Here is a 23,895-nt window from a genome sequence, read left to right as displayed (position 1 = left end):
TTATTCATTATTCTTCGCAGCCACGTCATAGGCTAGGCCTATTCTAACATATCAAAGGAGTTCAATCTTCAGACGTAATTAGGTGCAGCACACTTTTAGAGAGATTATCTCAAAATCTCTTTATGAGGGAAATGCATTTGAAGTGTTTTCCAATCTTTAAGTGGCAGAATTTAGGACTGCTAAGAATAACTGTGCTTATTATAGACACTTATAAGAGTACTCTTCTCTGTTTGCAGTCTTAAAAATGGCTGCCTTTAAATTATCCAAAGGTACAGGCGGCTGGAAGGAGAAGTGCAGTTTTTGGGAAAAATAGACATGGCTACGAAAAGAACAATACTGTAATCATCAACAACGCCTTGTATTATGCATTAAAAGATGGGCATTGGGAGATTTGTTATTGTTATGGTTTTAAAAGACGTAGACCTTTTATGAATTAAAACAACCCTTCATAAAGAGCGTAACCTGGTTTTCATTATGGTTTTGGCAGCAAACCTGTGCAGTGTGTTTGGAAGAATTCAGGACCAGAGATGAACTGGGAGTGTGCCCGTGCTCACATGCATTTCACAAGAAGTGAGTTTCTATTTCATTTGAATTTAGCTACAAAACATGTTTTTTACACTGTCACTTGGTTGGGAAATAATAGTCATTGTTAAAACAAGAAAACCTATGAAGCTGTAATTGTCTATACTTTCTAATAGACATTTTGAATTTTAAAGCAAAGAAAAGGTTTACTATTGTCAAAAAGTTTGAAAATACTCTCTGCAAGACCGTACCATTTAAAAACGGAACTCCATCTGATTTTAGGCATGCAACAATCTGAGATTTGAGCTAAATTATGTGTGTTAGCCAGGATTTTTGTAGTTTTTGAAAATTCAGACTGTCAAATGATTTCTACTATGGAATGAAAAAACAGTTTAAAAGAAATCATGGAATCAATATATAAATAAATAATATGAATTCCGAAGTTTTTAACTCATTAAAGTGGCCGCTTCAGGTAGAAAATTATTTCTCATAAAGTTCTCTGAAGTTTTGCTTTGTTTTTCCACACTTATATCCAATCAATCTCACATTATTTCAGTAGGTTTAGGCCTGGAGATGGTGCCTTTTCTATAATTCCTAAATGTATGTTTATATTTTACCTGACATTGCCTTTTTAAATTATCTTCAAGAATGATACCTTTTCCACAATGTGGTTTACAGGAACCTTTTTTCTTTCAAGGGCAAAAACCCCCCAAAAAACGAAGGGTAACAAAGTGTAATGCAATATTAAGGACACAATTGTGTGTAAAACATTGAAAATATTTTTCTTGAGACATTTGAAGAAATATGTTAACTCATAATTAAGATACACGTCTATTTTAATAGCAAATCAGTCTCTTTGGGAAAACCTCTGGGCCCCCAAAAAATAAAATAAACTATTTTAAGTGAGCAAATGTTCATACTGTGTTTGATTTAAAGTAGGAGTCCTTTACTGGAGTATAAAAAACAAAAATCTAGGAAGTATATCTGTTTTAACCAAGTGTAGTTTCAATTGATAGTCTGTGTGTATTGTCAAAATGAATATGGTTCTTCCTTAGACTCATTGATAAAACTGTTTTAACCCTTCAGGTGCTTGTTGAAGTGGCTGGAGATCCGCAGCGTGTGCCCAATGTGCAACAAACCCATCTTGCGGCTCCACACAGATGCCCCGCAGGGTGCCGAGGGTCCCATGGAGCCAGAGGAGGTGTGAGAATAAGAGAAATGAGAGTGGACTTCTCTTACAAAAACAACAAACATCCATTTAAGTACAACTAGAGATGATCATCTCAGTGGCGATGGCAGTTTATAATCCCAAGTGGCTGTGTTGCAGTTGACCTTTGAGCAATATCCTTAGGTGGGAAATGAATATTGACAGATGGGGGGAAAAAAACGTTTTGGTTCTGTCGGGAGATGGGGAAAGGATGTATAAATAAGACATTTCCATTACAGTGGTTCTCGCTTAGCTTTCATATCGCACTGCTCAGCAACAACCAGACTGGAAAGGAGGCACCAAGACTGGAGCACTGCTGGACACAGTATAACAACAGTAGTGGTACTGAGCAGGAGCAGTACTGATACCTCTAGCATCTCAGGGGTGTTAACAATCCAGCCAGCACAAACCACGTCTGTCGCACCGTCCGTAACACACATGCATTTTACAATCAATACTGCCACTGTGTAGATGGAATGCTCAAGCCGTCAAGAGGTAGCCACACCCTCTGGATGACATCACGACCAGCATCAAGGATTTAGGTAGGCAGTTTTTTTTCCAGAATATGTACCAGGAACTTTCCTTTTAAAAAGAGGATAGAAAACTAGCCTGTGTGTATTGTACGTAAATGTGTTCCAATATATATTGTTATTTTGTATTTGTTGCTTTTAAATAAAATGTCATGTAATGTATTGTAATGATAGTATTTTTATTGACTCATGGCAATGCTCAAAAAGCACTTTATCTCAAAATTTAATATTTATTCAGAGTAAATTAAAATGGTTGAATTCATAATTCTGGTTAATCCTGGTCATATTTAGAGATGAATTAATCTGAATTTCAAAATCTGAGCTTCAGTTTCAAGAGTCAAAAAGTCAACTCTTAAAAATGTAAAGCATTATATAGCTGCAAGAATAGAAAGTCCTCACCAAACATACACAATACTCAACATTGTGTTTTGGTCTTTAGCTGGCAGCTTCAATGCCTTTGCCTTCGACAAACTCCATAGCCTTTTCTTTGACAGCTTGGATGCTTTGTGGTGTGCCGTGCTTCTTCTCGTATTCCAGATACCGCTTGAAAAAGAACTTGATTTTCTTTATTGAGACACTCAGATGGATTACACGATCAAAGATGGCCCTGTGTAATGACAAATGAATATGACTCTATAAGGTTTTCCCCCCCTCTCAAAATAACTGAGTGAAATGTAGTAAAAAATTTAATTAAAAAAAAACAAAAAAAAAACTTGTCCTTACCGTACTTCCTTCTGTGATCCATGTTTGACCATGAGGTCGATGAAAACAGACCAGAGGTCTGTGCGTTTTGGGTAGCTTGTGAGGACTTTGTCAAACATTGTGCGACCTTTTTCCGTATTTCCATAGCGGAATTCCAGCTGTGCAAACTTTGTGATCATATCAACACCTGTTGACAAATCACAATGTTTAAAAACCTACTCTAACTAGCAGTAGCAGGGAAGATTACAATACTGTATACTAAAAATCTAAGACGAGCTATATGAATAGTTTGCATTGGTATACAATTGCACTGTATACTTTTCCTCATGTACAGATTTTAAAATTGAATTTACCATCTCTTGCAAATAATATCACACAGCCAATGCCTCATTCTGCATGGAGGCAACTAAGGAGTACAACTTGCAGTGAAAATAACCAATTTGGGGCCCCAAATGTTAATATTTGTCTGTTTAACCGTTTTAACGCTCTCGGGAATGGAGTTCACCAAAGCTTATTAAATTGCCATTGGTATCGTCTTACACTACGCTATGATATTATTTACCTTCAACTGTTGTATGTACCGTTGGCACCTCTCTTGTTACTAGGGTGGTCCCAAATAAAAAAGGGAAGGCGTTTTCTTTAGAACGATGGCTGAAGCTAATTAGTTTCCTCTTTCTCCTTGCAAGCTTTTCAACTAAATTGAGTGCCTTCTCTCCTTATTTTGGGTAATATTATAAAAGTCTACCTAATGATTCATATTTGAACTTGACAGTATTGATGTTAGGGCTCTTGTGGTCTTCCACCCTCTGCTTGAGGATATTCCATACATGCAGAAAAGGTTAGACTTTGTAGGCTTTTCAGCTTTTTTCTTAAAGTTCATATTTCTTCCCAATCGGGTGCCATATTTAACTTCTAGTGAAAAGCATGTAAAGCTAACAGCGCATGACATGAAGAATGAAAATTAGTTTTGTGAGCCCAATTTGGCCATTTTAAGTTGGAAGTGTACTTATAAGTTGTTTTCTTGCAAGCAGTTTATACATTAGTGGTCGCGTGTAGTTATTTTCAGGGAACGCTGTTATATAAGCGCTATGAATTTACAAAATTACTACCTTTATTTACTCACTTTCTTTGGATGGTAGACTTGTAAGCGCCCTTTGTAGAAGAGCGCTGGCCGCATCACTCTGACCCTGCTGAAGCAGGAATGTACCATAGCTCACCCACACCACTTTGTTTTGACGAAAACGCTTCACCATTAACTTATACAAGTTCTCCGCCTCCTGATCCAAACATGAGAAAGAGTGTTCTGCTTAGGCAACATTAATCTTTTGCTTGGAACAATTGCATTGCCATTAGTCCTCCTTAGATGGTGTACAACTTCTTACAACGTAAATACTACCTTGATCTTGTCAGATTTTGCGTAGATGTCAGCCAGCTGCTGATAGACTGGTATGGGCTCACAGAACTGGAGGGCTCGCTCAAACACTTTTTTCAGACTCTCCTGAGTGCCGTACATATTCTCCAAGTTTAGCAGTGCCACCCATACATTCAGCTTCTCCTGTTCCTCTCTAGATAAATAATTTTTTTAAAAAAAAGTATATAACAACCTCTGAAACTTACATGTCCACAAATACATGGTTTCTACAGATACAGTGGGGCAAATAAGTATTTAGTCAACCACCAATTGTGCAAGTTCTCCTACTTGAAAAGATTAGAGAGGCCTGTAATTGTCAACATAGGTAAACCTCAACCATGAGAGACAGAATGTGGACAAAAAACAGAAAATCACATTGTTTAATTTTTAAATAATTTATTTCCAAATTAGAGTGAAAAATAAGTATTTGGTCACCTACAAACAAGCAAGATTTCTGGCTGTCAAAGAGGTCTAACTTCTTCTAACGAGCTCTAACGAGGCTCCACTCGTTACCTGTATTAATGGCACCTGTTTTAACTCATCGGTATAAAAGACACCTGTCCACAACCTCAGTCAGTCACACTCCAAACTCCTCAATGGCCAAGACCAAAGACCTGTCGAAGGACACCAGAGACAAAATTGTAGAACTGCACCAGGCTGGGAAGACTGAATCTGCAATAGCTAAAACGCTTGGTCTAAAGAAATAACTGTGGGAGCAATTATTAGAAAATGGAAGACATACAAGACCACTGATAATCTCCCTCGATCTGGGGCTCCATGCAAGATCTCACCCCGTGGCATTAAAATGATAACAAGAACGGTGAGCAAAGATCCCAGAACCACACGGGGGGACCTAGTGAATGACCTACAGAGAGCTGGGACCACAGTAACAAAGGCTACTATCAGTAACACAATACGCCGCTAGGAACTCAAATCCTGCACTGCCAGGCCCGTCTGCGGTTCGCGAGAGAGCATTTGGATGATCCAGAAGAGGACTGGGAGAATGTGTTATGGTCAAATGAAACGAAAATACAACTTTTTGGTAGAAGCACAGGTTCTCGTGTTTGGAGGAGAAAGTGTACTGAATTGCATCCCAAGAACACCATAGCCACTGTGAAGCATGGGGGTGGAAACATCATGCTTTGGGGCTCGTTTTCTGCAAAGGGACAAGGACGACTAATCTGTGTAAAGGAAAGAATGAATGGGGCCATGTATCGAGAGATTTTGAGTGAAAATCTCCTTCCATCCGCAAGGGCATTGAAGATGAAACGTGGCTGGGTCTTTCAGCATGACAATGATCCCAAACACACAGCCGGGGCAACAAAGGAGTGGCTTCGTAAGAAGCATTTCAAGGTCCTGGAGTGGTCTAGCCAGTCTCCAGATCTCAACCCCATAGAAAATCTGTGGAGGAAGTTGAAAGTCCGTGTTGCCCAACGACAGTCCCAAAACATCTCTGTTCTAGAGGAGATCTGCATGGAGGAATGGGCCAAAATACCAGCAACAGTGTGTGAAAAGCTTGTGAAGAGTTACAGAAAACGTTTGGCCTCCGTTATTGCCAACAAAGGGTACATAACAAAGTATTGAGATGAACTTTTGGTATTGACCAAATACTTATTTTCCACTATGGTTTGCAAATAAATTCTTTAAAAATCAAACTGTGATTTTCTGTTGTTTTTTTTTTCCACATTCTGTCTCTCATGGTTGAGATTTACCCATGTTGACAATTACAGGCCTATAATATTTTCAAGTGGGAGAACTTGCACAATGAGTGGTTGACTAAATACTTATTTGCCCGACTGTAGCTGCAATCTTATTTAATGCTTTTTAATGCCACTTTAAACTAATTTAATGCCCAACTGCAGATAGTTTCACACATACTAATTGTAAGCAGAGTTGTCAGATAATGACTTTTTAACCAATACCCGATATTGTCCAACTCCAAAAATCCGATCCTGATACATGCTGTCGTGGACTTAACATATAATGGCTAATTGTATTGTCCCACTGGATACTTTAATAATGACAAATGTGACAACTTTAAGGTTTTCCAATAAACATTCTTTGAAAAATAAGAGAACAACTTCAAAAGCATACTGCATGAATGCTATTATTAGACTGTGACGTCGCCATCTTAACCTGGAAGTGGGTCAACATAGACACACCCTCGCATACAATCCATATTACTACTGCTTGCTTTCTGCCGGTAATCTTTCAAAAAAGAACATGCCGAGTAAACACTGCTGCTATGGAACTTGTAGAAACAACTAGACATTACGACATATGAAGGATGTTTTCTTCATATGTTTCTCGAAGCCAAAAACTCAGAGGAAAAAATATGAAGAATGGATCAACTTGTGCACATGTCCAAAAGGCCAGTTAATGCTAGCAAAGTGAAGCCATTCATCTTCCTGTGCAGTAAACATTTTGTTGGAGGCCGTGGTCCTACAGAGGACGAAGAGGTAAGCCATCTTGATATTTTTATTTATTTTTTAGCGTGGCATTTTGCCGTGCTGCTTGTCTAACCTAACAAATTGCATTCTGATCCGTACACGAATAACTGGAGTAGCAATTTTAATTCCGCATTTACTTAATGTAACTAATCAGTCCTAAGACAAAACAAAATAAAGAATAGCACTCGAGCATCGATGTGTATATATTTCTAGAATATACAAACAGCATATTATTCTGATCTGTCCACAAATACTGAAGGAGGAGCCATTTTAATGTCTTCCCCATGAAGAACAACAACAAGGGGGGTTCTAGATGGTCTTGAAAATGAAGTTTCCCCCCTATGGACGCAAGTATTTATTTGCTAAATAATGCTGTTGACTCAGTCTAATCATACCTGAAAGAAATGGTTTTTAGCGCCCTCTCTGCTACTGCGCGAGCCTGCTCAATCTGGGTGGCCTGCAGATGCTGAGCCATGTACTGAAGCCAGAGCAGCGAGCTGTTCGGAGAGGCCAAGAGCAGGCGTTCAAACGCTGCTGCATCCTTGGGCTGGAGCTGAGGGTCCATCAACTCCAACTCACGCTGCACCAAGGCTTTCTCCGCCACCTTTTTCTCCCGCTCCAGCTCCTGCTTGGACTTCTTCTGAGGCTGACGAGGAAAGAATTAGTCACACAAATCATAGAAGTTGCAGCGTCAAATACAAAGCTCACCTTGCTGCTTTCTTCTTGGTCCTCTCCATCACTGGAGTCTGCATGCTTGTTTGCTGTAGCAGGCTTCAGTGAGCTCAAGCCAAGATCCCATGAGAATCCAGCTTGAACCTGCAGCCTTGATGGACCCAAAGAAATAGAAACCTGTGGGGACATTAAAACACGCATCAGTTGTGGAGCATATCAAAACCAGGCTGATGGAGGAATAGGACCAAGCCCCCTAAATCCAAATATAAGGATTATCATAAAATCACTTCACAACATACACATTCCCATTTTCATTTTGAAGCCCATCACATGGACATGAAGAATAAATAAGTAAGAACTAAGAAGAATAAATCAGTAGGCTAGGCTACATGGCCCATAATAATAAAACACAAATTCAAAGAAGCATCACAGGACATGACCACCTCATTTTGAGGCCCACTCTTAATATTTCATCTAATCAAGCATAGTAGGCTACTGTCAAACGGATATCGGGTTACAATCATTCACAAAGTAGTGGTGAGAATGTAATATAATAAATCTGTGTCCATTCAACACAGGGGGTCCCGTTTACCCAGTTTATCAGCTCCTGCAGGCTCCGTGCCTGTGGCAGCCACCCCTTTGCTCTGCCCCCCAAGCATGCATTATTAGGATTAAATAAAACCAATGTCAATTATTTTGCTTACGTTTCCAGCGTCAGATTTAGTGCCTTTGTCTCCCTGATCTTCTTCCTCTCTGAAATACACTTCAACCCCACTGTCGCCGTCTTCAACGTTTGTTTTCTTTTTTTTCTTTGAAGCCTTTGATACTTTTTTATTCTGAAAAGCAATATCAACAAAGTTAGAGCAGCAAAGTACCGTATTTTTCGGACTATAAGTCACACCAGAGTATAAGTCGCACCAGCCATAAAATGCCCAACGAAGAGGAAAAAAACATTTAAGTCGCATTTTGGGGGGAAATTTACTTGATAAAATTCAACACATAGAACAGATATGTCATCTTGAAGGGAAATTTAAAATAAAAATACAATAGAGAGCGACATGCTGAATATGTGTACAGTGTGATAATGTTACATGATGCATGAACAACGAAATGCGAACGTGGCTGGTATGTTAACGTAACATTGCTATTAAGAGTTATTCAGATAGCTATAGCATAAATAACATGCTAACAAGTTTACCAAACCATCAGTGTAACTCCAAACACCAAAATAACATGTGAAATGATATAAGAATGTATAAATAATTTTACAAATAAGTCGCTCCAGAGTATAAGTCACACCCCCAGCCAAACTATTAAAAAAACTGCGACTTATAGTCCGAAAAATGCAGTACATCAAATACTTTTTCTTAAAGACCAAAAAGATAGTGCCAAGGACTTAAGCCGAAATGTTTTTCGACTTTTTTTTTTTTTCACCTCTTCACTTTCAGACAATGAGCGTTTCCTTTTCTTTTCAAGGTCGTGCTTCCTTTTCTCTTCTCCCAAGAGACGAAGCGGCAGACTGAGCGATTCTGGAAGGACATCTGGCTTCCCAGTGTCCTCAGTGAGCAGGGACAGGTCAACTAGCTTCTCTTTTCTGTCGATTCTGAACAAGAACAGACAGGGCAGTTGTATTGTGTCTCTAAGCGACCTACATACAGCCAAACGTAAGCTGTGTTTATGTATTACAGTCCAAACAAGTTTAATTTATTGGAGTTTTAATATGCAAGACAAAAGGCTCTGAATGGACATCTCGTCAAGGAAACGCAAATTATTTTTTATACAGTTTAGGATCACAGGTGAGCTGGTTCCTTTACAAGCTGACTGGCCAAAGTGCTAACCACTAGCCCACTGTGACATCATGTGATCTAATTAGGTAAAATTCTAAAATTTCCAAAAGCTGTGCTCGGTTTTGCATATACAGTATTTGCATGACTGATTTAACCTGATGATCTTGGTCGTGAGCAGGCTGTTGGCTGGCAGATGATTTTTGAGGATCGTGTGGTTGTTAACAAAATACTTAGAGGACTGTTGAAGCTCTGCTCTCCCAATGATACTGTTTGACAACCTGGAAGGTATAAAAAGACATCATTCACTTTAAGTCTTCATTGAGCCACGACCTGACACTTTTAAAGTGCACTCACAGCAGTTTCACATGCTAGTGTACTACTATATTCACAAGGGAGGCAACGCAACCACTGGCTTACCTTATAAAGACTCCTTGCTCACTGACAGACTTGACATAGCCTCTGATTAACTGGCCATCTTGCAGATCGTTTACAGATGAAACTTCAATGTCTTTTGGTGGCTTGGCCTGCTGTGGATTCAACCTGAGGGAAAAGTCATGTTAATTTACTGTATATAGCCACAGCTACCAAGCACTTCTTACATCAATAAGATCTCAGATTTCATACCTTGAGGGTCGTAGGGATAAATGCCACTTGTCATTTTCACTGCTTAGAAGATAAAACCTGAAATAAAAGCACAGTCAACTTAGTAGATCTAACACAACATGAGTGTGTATAGAATTTATGAAGTTTATGTCAAAATGTCCTGAATTAACAGCATTGTTACTAAATTGTGTATTAGTCTGTGATGGTTTATACACGAGGATTTAAAATTCCATTCCATCCATTTCCTGTTCCGCTTATCACTAGGCAGGGGTGAAAGTGGGCCCGAACAGTCAAGTATGATGTACCGGTAAAAGATTCGGGGCCGGAATTATCTAGTAAGGTGCTTCGATCCTGGAAATATGACGGCAACTAACAAAACCCTATGTAAAAAAAAAAAAAAAACCCTGCCAGACTGTCACACACGCATCTCCAAGAAGAAAATCGATGCACGTCAGATTTACAGACACAAGTGTTAACAACAAGTCTAATAAAGTGTTTGTGTAGCGTAATCCATTTCTACCGATATTATTCTTTTATTCCAGAAAGTTCTGTACACCGGCTCAGTCTCAGCAGATCTGACAAGTCGCTTCATCGTATGCATGCGCACTGCACACTACCTTGGACGCAGTTGTCCATTCAATTGGCTGACAGATTTGACATGTGATCACCATTGATAGTTAGCTGTGACTGGTCCAAATGCACATATTTACCCGAACAACAAAAAGAAAAAAAAAAACAAAGGCAACGAACAACTTGTTGAATTAATGTGATTAAATAGGACAATGCAACAGAAAATTGATCAGATCTTTTAGAGAAAGGGGAGAGTTGACGAGGCTTATTTTATTTGCTCTGATGGGGAGGTTCAGAATATCTTCCACGTTAATGTGCACTTCGTTAAGCGTGGTTGACCATGTGGATGCTGGATGGGTACCAACCATGGAGTGGGCTGGTGCAGTATCTGAATAATGAGTTGCGTTTCTACATCGAATCACGAAATTCAGATCCACTTATTTTTCAAAGGGTTCTACTTCCAAAACATATTTCATATAATCAAGTAACTGTATAGAAGTCATTGACTTATTTTGACTTGTACTGTCCATAACACTAAGAAATAATGGATATTCATTGAGATGGTCTAACAAAATCCATTATACAGCATAGTACAAATATTCGGCAGATGATTCATGCACTGACCTCAGTAGCTGATCCTTCTTAAATGCTGCTAAAGGGTTGGGCTTGTATGCATCAGCAAGGTCAGTGATTGCCACACTTCCCATGTTACCAAAAGGAAGTTTGACTGCAAGGCCAAGGTGTGGGAGCATGCTGGTCACCATTCCTAAAGTGATACTACCTGCCTCCAGTTCATGACTCCCTGGGGGGAAAAAAGCCAAGCAGCTGTTAATGTGCCCTTTGTCATTTTATATATTGGTGTGTTCTCTACCTACCTGTGAGTGATAGTAACAATCGCTGAAGCTTGAGACTCACTTCGACCACTTTAGCCTTAACAGCCTGGCCAAGTTTGTACAATTTTTCAGGGTGGCTGGAATCCTAAAACATGACAGATTAAGCAAAACAAGAGCTTAGTCCACACAAGCAGTTTTCCACTTCTTATTTATATGATATGCCCATGAACATTCTCGTTCATCAGTCATTTTATTCTCCGGGCATGGAATCAATGTCATTTATTTGGTTGATTTAAGTTTGTTTATATTTTATTAACCGCACTGCATTCTATAGTGTGATCTTCAAAACATATACAGTAGCACCACCACCTGCTGTTTATTCGTGCACTTGAAAGCATGCAAAATATATTTCTTGTGCTAGATTTTATATCATACTGTTTGTAAAAGAGGCAGGAATTTTGTTTTAACAATTGTTAAAAAGTAATGAAATTGATCAAAAGTATTGGAGTTACTCACTTTAGGATCAGTAATCATGGCTAGCAATTCCACTGTCCCAGAGACTGAAGGATCACAGGTGACCTCCAAACTCTTCCTCTCTGGATAAAACTGCAGAAAAATCATAAACCCACCACAGTTTGGCTTTTGTAGACAATGTCTCATGCAAAACTGAAACCTAACCTACCTTTGAGACAAAACAGGTTATTTCCTCTCCAACCTTGTAACTGCTCAATTTCTCTTGTGGTGTAACCGACGTGAGTTCAATTTTTTCATCCAGTTTGCTATAAAGATTGTGAAATTGTTAACACGTGAAAGAATGGAATCAAAACAAAAATATGAAAATCCAACCAAAGACGAGGACGACAATTTAGTATCAATTAGTCAGTTACCTGGGTATTAGTGTGAGCTCTGGGACAGTGTACTTGCATCTTGGGTGGGAAATAGATAAGACGCTAGGGAACACAAAAAACATTTAATGTTCTGTAATAAAAAAATCTGAAAACATCTTTTCATAATATAAATTATGTGAAGGGAAAAATAAGCAGCATTTACCTGTTACTGCTGGCTTCTCTTCCTCCAATGACCCTGCAAGTTAGCACGCTGCCCACTTTCACTGAAGCCGTAGGGAAAGATCCTTGCAACACTTCCGCCGTCTCCATCACCTCTGACACGTGCACATAGCCTGTGCTACCATCCTCTAATGTGACCTGAATGTTGGTAGGCTTCACTGAACGTACTTTGCCCTGTAAAATCTCTCCAAATGGGTAACCAGTGTCCGAGTCAACCTGGTTTTCTGAAACTGTACGCTGTCGTTTTGGTAGAGTACGTTTCCATGACACTAGAGGGAGCCCTTGCAGTTGCTCGCAAGTGGGTTCAACAACCTCTATGGCCAAATACATTCCTGCTCGCAGTTTACCCGTGTCTGATTGAATGATCTCATTCAGGTGGCTTCGTGTTTGAATGATCGTTAGATGAGCAGTGCCTTCCACCGAGATGACAGCCAGGTCTTTTTCAATGTGTTGCAAAATTGCAGAATGCTGGCTCTCTTCTGTCAGCTATTTAAAAAAAAAAAAAACAAGAAAAATGAATACTCATATTTACACACAATTAGTGTGACAGATGGGTCAAGATTAGAAGCTTGGGGCTGACCGAAATGGGGAATGATGGCCAGTAGTCTTGTGAAAAACATTGTATAAATACATTCAGGCTTTAATTTCTTCTTTGGCAAAATAGAATTATAAGAAGGGCTATACCGAAAGGAAGATTCTTTGTCAAAACCGAAAACACTTGGACAAAAAAAACCAGAGGCAGAATGATACACATGTATACAATAATTTTTTCATTTCATTGTTTATAAAAAAAATTTTTTTAAAAGAAAGAAAAAAAAAGAATATTTTAAGTACAGTGGTACCCCTACTAACGAAATTAATTGGTTCTGGAAGTAGCTTCATAACTTGAAAATTCGGTAGAGTCGCATTTTCCATGTAAATGTGCTAATCTGTTCCAAGACCCCCAAAATTCAGACATAAATCTTTTATAATGCATAAAAGTGCATCAAAACATGGAACAAATACATGTTGCAATTAGATTATTTTACAATAAACATAAAATCAGAGGTGTACATAATGTAAAAAAACAAGAATATATTAAAAAAATAAAAGTTAATTCACTCATGTAATGTCGGAACACGAAGGGTGAATGAAGAGGATGCTGGAATACACATATACAGTAGAGGTCCCGCTTAGCCAATTGGATGCCAGGAATGTGAAGAAGTAGCCAATGGCAGAGCAGCTATAAGTATGTTAGTAAACTCTGGGTGTTGCGAGTACCAGTCATACTGTATTTTTGCCTGAAATTTCTTTCATGAAAAGAGGCAATATTTTCCCGCTGAGGCGTGTCTTAACCTGAAAATTCTGTATGTAGAGAGACTCATAAGTAGAGGTACCACTAACTATTTTCCGATTAATGCCCTTTGCCCTGGCACTATCCCAAAGAAATATTTTCTGAATCATGCAAGTGACTTTTTTTCATTTCTGTGGGCTTTTTATAGTCATCGTATTGCTTGTAGGGCAAGTGGCTGATAAAACCTAAGGTGAAAACATTCCTCGGCGTTGTACACCCTCGACACCGGACATTGTGGTTGTGAGCCAGGATGGTTTGCAAAACAGCGTCAGCCAGTGTGTTGCTTCGCGTCGTGTTTTGATTACATCATCACAAGATGACTAAAGGCTGATTTATGCTTATTGCGTTCCGGTGACAGCTGAGCGACAGCGTAGACCCTACGCCGTCATTGCTTATTCAAAGTTCTGCGTAAAGGGAACACGTTGCTCTGTAATTCACCGCCATGCCATGAGAGGGGTGTAGCTTTGACATTGTACGGTTTTGGATGACTCAAATTCCTTTAGTTTTTTTCTGGTCATTGACAGGAATGGCAACGGAGAGGGAAAGTGTGTATTTGCAGCTGCTTGAACAACAAATGTTGTTAATACAAATGCTGAAGCGTAGGCGACACAGAAGATGTTTGCGAATGTTTGAAACCGGCGGTGCTGTTGTGCTGAACCGGAAAAGTTTTAAGTGGACCAATCACAGTCCTTTGACGCTCGCGCCACGGGCATTGGCGTGGCACATGGTCAGGATTTTTATGAGGTGCATGTCAGGCTAAGGTGTAGGGTCGTAAATTGGGTCTGCCTTAACGGCATAGGTCCGCCGTTACCGCTACGCAGAAGCATAAATCAGCCCTAGGACTCTTCTCACTATTCGGTGGTAAACTTTAGGACTTCAAAACATTTTTAACCGAAAACCGATAATGAATTCTTAGCATTTTTCGGCGCCAAATATTCGGTCACATCTCTAATTATATGCAAATGAGAAAGACACAGTAACTTACCTTTTTCTTTTTGGAAACCAATTTGGAAAGAAGGGATACATGGACAGTACTAGATAGGATGTCAACATAAAGGACAACTGCATTAACCTTTTGTCCTGGGGTCAACTGAATCCCTGAAGAACAAGAGAAAGAGGGATTATCAAAATGTATCATAGCTTCTCTCTGCAGCTTTCAACATTCTACTAATATTTTGAAGTTCGTACAGTGTATCACAAATGTGAGTACACCCCTCGCATTTCTGCAGATATTTAAGATACTACATTTATATTATTTTATATTTAAGATACAGATATTAAGATACTTAAGTAATACTTTTCATGGGACAACACTGACAAAATGACACTTTGACACAATTACAAGTAGTCTGTGTGCAGCTTATATAATACAGTTAATTTATTTTCCCCTCAAAACAACTCAAAATAAAGCCATTAATATCTAAACACCTGGAAACAAAAGTGAGTACACCCCATAGAAACTACGTACATCCCTAAATGTCCAAATTGAGTACTGCTTGTCATTTTCCCTCCAAAATGTCATGTGACTCGTTACAGCAGTGCGGTCAGCATTGCTGCAGAGATTGAAGAGGAGGGGGGTCAGCCTGTTAGTGCTCAGACCATACGCCACACTCTACATCAAATTGGTGTGCATGGCTGTCATCCCAGGAGGAAGCCTCTTTTGAAGTACACAAGAAAGCCCGCAAACAGTTTGCTGATGACATGTCAACAAAGCACATGGATTACTGGAACCATGTCCTATGGTCTGATTAACAAAGCACATGGATTACTGGAACCATGTCCTATGGTCTGATGAGACGGGCGGGCTTTCTTGTCTACTGTCTTTGTACGTAGTTTCTAAGGGGTGTACTCACTTTTGTAGCCAGGGGTTTAGATATTATTGGCTATATTTTGAGGGGAAAATAAATTAACTGTATAATATAAGCTGAACACCGACTACTTTTCATTGTGCCAAAGTGTCATTTTGTCAGTGTTGTCCCATGAAAAGAATTACTTAAGTATCTGCAGAAATGCAAGGGGTGTACTCACTTTTGTGATACACAGTATATACATACCCATCACATGGTGTTTAGTAGCCTGTATGGTGGCACCAAGCAGGTCATCTGACTTGAAGCTGGCACCATCTCCATCCTTCGCCGTGTCCACAACCAACTTGAGCCTCTGGCCAACAGTCAGAGCGGCTAGCTGCTGGTAAAGATCTCTAGTGTCTGGAAAAAACATGGATAAGTCATTAAAACCTCAATTAAGTTGCCCCCACTTCAAACGCAAATTTATAGAAAAACTATGCAGTTCGTTTGTGCTGGAAAAAAAAAAGTTTGTGCTAATGTTTTTTGAGATATTAATTCTTTTATAGGTCAATCTGAGGTCAACCAACCCCCCATTTCGATTAAAAATGGTTTAAAATGGTGTCAGTCGTTTTGCTGTAAAAATTTTCATTTGTGCTGCTATCATTTGAGATATTAGTTTCAACTGATGACGTCACGCAGCCCTTTTATTCTAAAATGGACCCGAAATGGTGCCATTCATTTATTCCACGTTTGTGCTGTAAAAAAAATCGTGCTGCTACTGTTTAATATAGATATTGATATATTAATTTCGACTGATGACTTCAATCGCAACACTTCTGTCGCGGCTGACGGAGCGTACCAACTCTCTCAATAACAGAGGAGTGTCCCAACAACTAGCGCAAACGTAGCACAAATGAATAGCACCTCTTCGGGTCCATTTTGCAGTAAATTGGGGGCTCCGTGATGTCATCACTCAAAATTAATATCTCAGTATCTCAAAAATGATAGCTGCACAGATGAACATTTTTACAGTACAAACCATTGACACCATTTTTTTCAGCCATTTTTAATCAAAATGTGGGGCTGTTTGACCTCAGATTGACCTATAAAAGAATTGTTAATATCTCAAAAACGATAGGAGCACAAACTATTTTTTTAATTTTTTTTTAGCACAAACGAATGACATAATTTTTCTATATATTTGCGTCTGATGGGGGCCAACTTCACCTAGGTGATATTAAACACAGACTTCATACTAATCAATATAATAATGTAAACAATTTTTCAGAAAAAGATCATTATGAGCTAAACTTAATTTGCTTTTAAAATTAAAAGTTTGAACCTTAAGCCCATAATAACCCAACCTCTATTCTGGCCAATGTCCAATTCTTTCAAGCAAAATCTGAACCAAAATACAGAGAACATTGTGCCCAGTACAGCATTTTGTTATATCGGATTCTTTCAGCCAATGTTTTTTTTTTTTTTTTTTTTTAAAGACATGGTTGTATCAAATACACAGGGTCCCACCTTTCAATGCAATCATTTCGGTCACAGCACGTCTTTCTTGCACAGCATGCATGAGTCTGCTCTGGACAGATCCTTCTGGCACAGTGACTTCAGAGATTTTCAGTGTGACCAAGAATCGCTTCTTCTCCTCATCCAAATTAGTCACCTTAGCAATCACAGTCTGTCCCAACTGGAAGGCGGTTGTAATATCGGTAATGAAAATATCTGCTATGGCCTACAAGTGTGGAGAAAGGAAATTAGTCAGTATATGCAGACACTGAAGGGAGAAAAAAACAAAAAACACTCTCATCACTCACAGACTTCGGTGCAAGACCAACAAGGCCATATGGAAACTCAACAAAGATGCCGTAAGCCATGATGTTCTTGACCCAACCAATCATCTGCATTCCAACTGTAATCTCTGAGAAATCCTTGGCAGCAACTCCTTCCTCTAGTGACCAGATCACTGATGGTTTCTTTGTAACAGTCTAAGAGCGAAACAGTTAAGGAAAAGAAAAAACTCCCGACACATTAAAAAATTAAGAGTAGCAAATCAAAACCATTATTAAACAAATGACTTAACTTCCACATGTTCTTTGTGTGTGGGTATGGTATTTTTAGTTGTAATTATAATCAGGATACAATCTTCCTCTTATTTTGAAGAAAACAGACGAGATTTGAAATGGTGTCTCCCTCTTGCAAGGCCTCCCACAGCATGGGGCAGTTTGACATGAGATCAGAGAGGTGCACTGTGGGTAGGATGGCAGGTACCTCATCAGGAAGAATGGACACTTCTAGACCATTGGCTGACTTCTTCAGCACCCTGGCCTCCAATCTCTACAAGAAAGAGTAGGTAAATACCATTGAGCAGGTAATAACCATGTTACCATCCATTACTTGGGAAAATAATTTTATATTTCCATTCATTTAACACAGCACATTACAATTACAAAAAAACACACATTACAGTATTACATTAAAAAGCTAGTTCATCATCTTAAGTGGTGTTTATTTTTCTGTTCAAATCATCAATTTGGCAGAATAGATGATCTTTTTTTTTTTTTTGACAAACACCAAAGAGATGCTCACTATCATCTATTATTATAGAACCTTTTAACTTCAAGCATTATTTGACTGCATTTTTCAGTCAAAGGGTGAATATTCCCATTGTTTTTGAATGCAGACAGCTAAGCAAAAATTACAGTACATACACGATTTTGTTTTTAAGAATATATTGTGAAACAACTAGTGGCCGTTTGAACTTTAACATACCTTTCCCACCTCACAGTCAAACTGGGCTTTTGCCTCTTCTGTGTCCATCACAGTAGCTTTAAATGACAGCAGCATCTTTTCCTTCTCTGGATCACACTGTAGAACCTTTGCCTTAAACACCTTCAAAAAGGAGACAAACATTTATTTCCTTTTTCGCTCTAGTGATCCAACTATTGGTGTTGAAGAGCCAATTTACCATTATGTCCCCTTTAAAACAAAAACAAAACAAAAACAGATCTAATTCACTTTTGTATTGAATATGGTAGCATAGTGGCTCGTGTGTACATTTGCATCTAGAGCTCTTCTCACCTGACCAACGAAGAAGACTTCCTCAGGGTTAAGGATGACCTCAGAACTGAGCTCGTTGACTGGCACCAGGCCCTTAACACCATTGTAGAATCGAACTATGCAGCCAAAATTCTTGACACAGACAATGTAACCGTGGGAGACACTTCCAATACGTGCATCTTCATAGCTGAGGAATAAGGGCAAGGAGCTTTCTATGAGGGCCTTCTTTCTGGTCAGAACCAGCTTTTTGTTGTCGACATCCACCGACAACACCTGAGTTAAGAAAGAGCATAATAGCATAAAGGTTTTGAAAGATGACACATCCAATTAACTGGAGGTTTCTTCATTTTAATGTTAACTATGCACTGACCCGACATCTGACTTTCATGCCCTCTGCATACTTTTTCTCAGGGTTCTTCAGGACGATGTCAGATAGGTGGGTATGAGGCACCAGACCTCGAATGTGACTAGACACATTTACAATCATGCCATGTTTCAGCATGACAGACACTGTCCCCTTTTGAGACATGAAAGACTAACATTAGTGGTAGACAAAAACACAGGAAATTACATTAAAATAATTTCAAACAGGAAATTGCATAAAATCTTGTTTCAGTTTCTTTAATATACTGTAAAGAGTAATTATGATGTGGCTAGAGTTTACCCATATGACTATAATGTTTCAGCATGGTCCATATATTCTAAATGAAACAAAAATGTGCCGTATAGTGCACTACAGTTATTGTTGATAATTGAAATGGGCATATTGGACATTGAGGTGTTTTATTTAAAGGGCAAAAAAATTATTCACAAAATAAATGGCGACTATAGTTGATGTGATCCAAGACTCAAAACCATGACACAATCCTCACTCTGATGATTTGATGAATCCTGACTCCACTCTTCCTTAAAATATCCTTGTGAAGTACTTCATGTAGGCTACTATGTCATTTAACATATGACAACAGTACATTACCGTAATTTCCCGAATATAACGCGCACCCGTGTATAATGCGCACCCCAACTGTACCTGTAAAATCTAGGGAAAATTCTTGTACCCGTGTATAAAGCGCACCCTAATTTTAGCACCAATAAATATGATTCTCATGTCTCCAACTTTTATAAAGTAAGCTGTTGCAGCATTTTTTAATCCTTTTGTCATTTTTTTTTTTTTTTTAAATAGAATATTAATTTTCTGTGGTAAAATTGCTCACAGTATACGATAATAATTTTCACAAAGTAAGGAGTTGTAGAGAGTTTTAACAGAATTCACCAGCGGAACTTATGTTGGCAAGTAGTGTAGTTCCCGGGGGGAAGAGTTTAGTTAAGGGAACAGCCGGAAGTAAACAAATGTCCCGCGATTTGCATGCAAGACGTACATTGTTACTTTGTGAGTTTCAATGTAAATAAAACAACGCGGCTTGGCTCAGTGGTTCGACACGCTTCCTCAGACTCCTGTCCTAGCTCGCCACATGGTCAACATTTATACGAAACAGATCGCTGTATACGTTCTCTTCAACATCGCCAAGTGCCGGCATGTTACAACAATAAGGTAAGAAAAATTGACCAGTAAATAATAAACGAATAGTACAAAAAAACATTTTAGTTTTATTAGATGTGAAAAATATCATGAAAACAATTATTTACCACATGAAACGTGATTATCATATCACCGTCTTTTGGATTAGGTAATATTGTGCTGATCCATGCTTACAACGGAACATGAATCATGATGAATTTTTTCTGTCTCCGTCCCCGTAAATAATGCGGACCCATGATTTTACGAGTAAATTTGGGGGGGAAAAGTGCGCGTTATATTTGGGAAATTATGGTATTCTGTATTTCATTCTCAGCACATACCTCAACGATCTGACCAACCCGAAGATCGTTGTATCGAAAGAAGGGTTTCTTAATCACGGACCTGAAAATCAGTTGAATTTAGTTGGATGGCGACTGTTAAGAAGGCATGATGGTGAAAAAAATTAAAATGACACATACTTGCGTAGTGTAGCAAAATGAATTTGGTCCATGGGGCTAAAGTCAATTATCCTGCAAGTGTGCTTCGGTATGGCTCGCACTCGGTTCTCATTAGGTTGTTCATTAGGCTCTTTCAGGTTGTTCTTCTATTAGGGGAAAAAGTCCAAATGTATCAGTAAAGCTGGAGTTTTATTAAAGGAACACATACAGGCAATAGAACCATAATTTCTACTCACATGTACAAATGCCAGGGTTTTGTCAGGCAGTTCCAACATGGCCCCAGACATGTGGTACATAGAGGTAATTCGGCAGTCCTCCACCACCTCACCGATGCGATCGCCACCGACAGGAAAAGTATTGATTCTGGTTTCAGGCTGAACTATGTAGCCACGCAAGCTTAATCCTACTAAACGGGTGGATGGCTCAATGTACAGCACACGGGCCACAACCTACAATGACACAAAAATACACAACACGAAGGGTATGGAAATATTCAGAAATTTCTTTTGAACTGACGAGATTAATGATTTACTTCATCTACAGTATATAAATTGTTATATACCAAGCAGTCAACAATATGACTATGGGCAACAGTGGTAATTTCTTCTCGGGATATTTGTTATTTTTCACATGAATGCGTTGACAAAGTAGACATTACCGTGCTTCCTTCAGTGTAACTGGAAGTCATCTCTTTTTCCATGTGAAGGCAGTCTACCTGACCACTGAAGGAGGAGAGGAAGTTCATGAGCAGTCCATGTTTGGTCACCTGTAAGGAACAATGATGTTTTAGCATTAAGAAGAGCTCACTTGACATCATTCACGGTAATTAATTTGTGTGTACAGATAAAGTGTAATTTGGACAGAAATTTGACATTAGAGAATAAAACGTTGCCTGCATTACCTTTCTGATTGTCGCTTTAACAAGAAGTCCCGGTAAAAGGTTAGTCAAGTTCCATCCTTGAGATTCAGCACAAGTTTGGCCAATTACCGAGGGGTTGAAAGCGAGTCGTAGTAAACGACCATCATTTTTCACTTCTTTTAATTGACAAGTAACATACTGGCCCACTTTTAACTCTAGACATCCAAAAGAAAAAAAATATATAAAACTTTTATATCTTGAAAAAGAACTCGCGAGAGACAGCAAACTGATAACATAATTCAAGTTTTCAATACCATCGCTATTGTTCTGTTTATCTTTAGCAGTTTTTTTGGGCAGAAAGGCCTTGGTTCCCTTGATACCAATGTCAACTAAGCATCCATGATCTTCATGGCTCTCAACACATCCACTCAATACCTGGGACGACAAACAACAGTAGAGTGGTGAGGAAATACTTCTGTGGTTAAGAGGTGCTGATTTCTAACTCACCATGCCAACTTTCAGAGTATTTGATGTTAGAGCCTTGTTAACCAGCTTTGGATTGATTGAAAGTTTGATGCTGGTCGTGCCTCCTTTGGCGACATCCAATTTGGCAATCACACACCTCAGCATCATGCCAGGACTGAAGAGTTGTGGCAAAGCACAAATATCCTGTCAAGGGGAAAACAATACACTTCAGACTGTCACTTGAATCCATGGACAAGATCCACAAAAAGTGATCCCTCTTACACATAAACAAACAATTTGGACAAGGCAAACTGGCCAAGATAATACACCTACCTCTGTGTCAACTGAATCTAGTTGTTCAGTGAGCAGCTTGGTGTACGAGTCACAGATGTTCCTGATGCTGAGGAAACCTTGCAGACCACATGGTAGACCAACACTCACCTCAAAGTCATACACCTCTTTCACACAGCCCAGGAGCAACATGCCTTCCTTTAAATTCTGTGAAGAAATGAAACAATTCCCAACCTTGTAAGTGCAAACTGATACACATTATAGCAAGACATTTTAAAATTGAAATCTACTTTGAAGGCAAAATGACCTCGCAGCACAGTAGTTACTCTGGTGATGGGCGTGCTTATAACTTGTAGTTTTAGCCTAAATCAGTACTTCTCAAATAGTGAGGCTCGCGCGATGCCGGGGGTGGCGCATGTGACCTCGGGGAACATCGTTTTTTTGCCGTACTAGAATAAAGTGTACTTGAACAATGAACATCCACTCAGTAAGTGGCAGAGGCGCTGTCATTTTCAGAGTGTGCACAGTATTTTTGAACCAAGCAAGTGCACACAGCAAAGAGATATGAAGAGCTGTGCGCCGTTATCCGGCCAGCCTCACGTAGCAACCCACTGTAATTAGTTATTTGGTAGTGCATTAGTTTTGTAAAACGAAGTTCCAGTTATTTGAAATGATAAACATGGGGAAGGGGGATTTAATCAGGATTTTCATGGGCCCTCTACACTCCAGCTTCAGGCCCTAGGCAGCTAGATTCACTTTTTCACCCCAGTACCACACCTTTGCTTGTGAGCTAGCTATTTGACCTAATTCTTGAGAAGTCTATTGATTTTATAAATGTATAGAGCCCCCATTCCAATGTGTGTGGTTTTCCTTAATTCTATGGGTTTTTTTTTTTTTTGTTTATTTGTTTGTACCTTAATATGTAGTATTTCCACACACTTCGTAGGTGCATTGAGAGCAAGGCCATCTTCGCCCCTCTCAATGGTCTTTTGCTTCTTTACTTTCTTGCCATCATCTTTGGAACCCCACTTTCTCTTCTTTGATTCTTCTTTTTCATTTGACTGCAACAAACAAACTACTTTTAGACAAGGAAAACAAGTTTACAAACAGCTTTAAACGTTGGAAAACTTAAACCGACTGGCAATTAGAGAGTATTTTGCATGACACATCAGCTCCTAATAGAACAAAAATAAATCACTGATACCTGGAAAAGATTGTCCACCTCAACCCGTCTTGCTATTTTGCTCTCAATAGCTTTCTTAACTGTGCCACCACGGGGGAAGTCTTCTTCCACGGAATCCATGTCTTATTCTTTTTCGGTTTTCTAGGGAAACAAAATAATGAAAACATTCAAAGTAAACTTGAAATGTAAAAAATCACTAGGTTTAAAATTTATGTATATTACTGGCTCTTGGAGTACTGGACTACAAATACTACGTGTTCCGACAACACGTGGGAAATGCTGAGGAATACTCAAGCTAATATTAAACGTGAAAATTATCTTCACCATCTTTGTAAACGGATTTAAATATGATCTTACATCTGATGAACTGATGTTTCCTCAAAGTAAAGTGGCGTTCACTGCCTTAAAACATCACATGTTGTTCAGCACGCCATGGCTGTGTCCCGGAAGAACTTCGAGTTTGGGCCGATCTTTGACTGTCGAATGAAAAACAAGTAAGAATGATTGACACTTAATATGGCCATTCAGTGATCGCATTTGATTCCTGTTTTGGGGACGTTATTCTCTAGACCAATAGTGA

General features: G+C 39.1%; 2 protein-coding genes across 2 annotated transcripts in view; one reads left to right on the top strand and one right to left on the bottom strand.

The window, feature by feature from the left end:
* zgc:175214 (uncharacterized protein LOC557610 homolog) overlaps positions 1–2,427 on the top strand; it is a 9,804-nt gene extending 7,377 nt beyond the window's left edge. The window contains exons 5-6 of the mRNA XM_057844002.1: positions 488–570; positions 1,609–2,427. Of these exons, the coding sequence (XP_057699985.1) occupies positions 488–570; positions 1,609–1,729 (204 nt within the window). The 3' untranslated portion in view covers positions 1,730–2,427. The remainder of the gene's footprint in view (positions 1–487; positions 571–1,608) is intronic.
* pdcd11 (programmed cell death 11) lies at positions 2,418–23,791 on the bottom strand. Its single transcript, XM_057843983.1, has 36 exons — positions 23,673–23,791; positions 23,337–23,456; positions 23,047–23,193; positions 22,175–22,339; positions 21,884–22,045; positions 21,691–21,811; positions 21,419–21,591; positions 21,176–21,283; positions 20,754–20,966; positions 20,539–20,663; positions 20,401–20,461; positions 18,911–19,057; positions 18,562–18,813; positions 18,253–18,372; positions 17,623–17,817; positions 17,298–17,468; positions 17,002–17,215; positions 15,742–15,894; positions 14,673–14,785; positions 12,338–12,840; positions 12,175–12,237; positions 11,970–12,066; positions 11,804–11,893; positions 11,330–11,432; positions 11,079–11,256; positions 9,906–9,962; positions 9,699–9,821; positions 9,437–9,559; positions 8,929–9,097; positions 8,199–8,330; positions 7,531–7,671; positions 7,218–7,468; positions 4,358–4,526; positions 4,085–4,238; positions 2,983–3,148; positions 2,418–2,866 (listed from the first exon to the last, which is right to left on the bottom strand). The coding sequence occupies exons 2-36, from the start codon at positions 23,433–23,435 to the stop codon at positions 2,695–2,697; spliced, it is 5,430 nt and encodes a 1,809-aa protein (XP_057699966.1). The 5' UTR covers positions 23,436–23,456; positions 23,673–23,791; the 3' UTR covers positions 2,418–2,694.
* Between the last annotated feature and the right edge of the window lie 104 nt (positions 23,792–23,895).

The sequence above is a fragment of the Corythoichthys intestinalis genome, chromosome 8, assembly GCF_030265065.1.
Source record: "Corythoichthys intestinalis isolate RoL2023-P3 chromosome 8, ASM3026506v1, whole genome shotgun sequence".
NCBI classification, from domain to species: domain Eukaryota; kingdom Metazoa; phylum Chordata; class Actinopteri; order Syngnathiformes; family Syngnathidae; genus Corythoichthys; species Corythoichthys intestinalis.
This window is presented reverse-complemented; position numbering and strand designations above follow the sequence as displayed.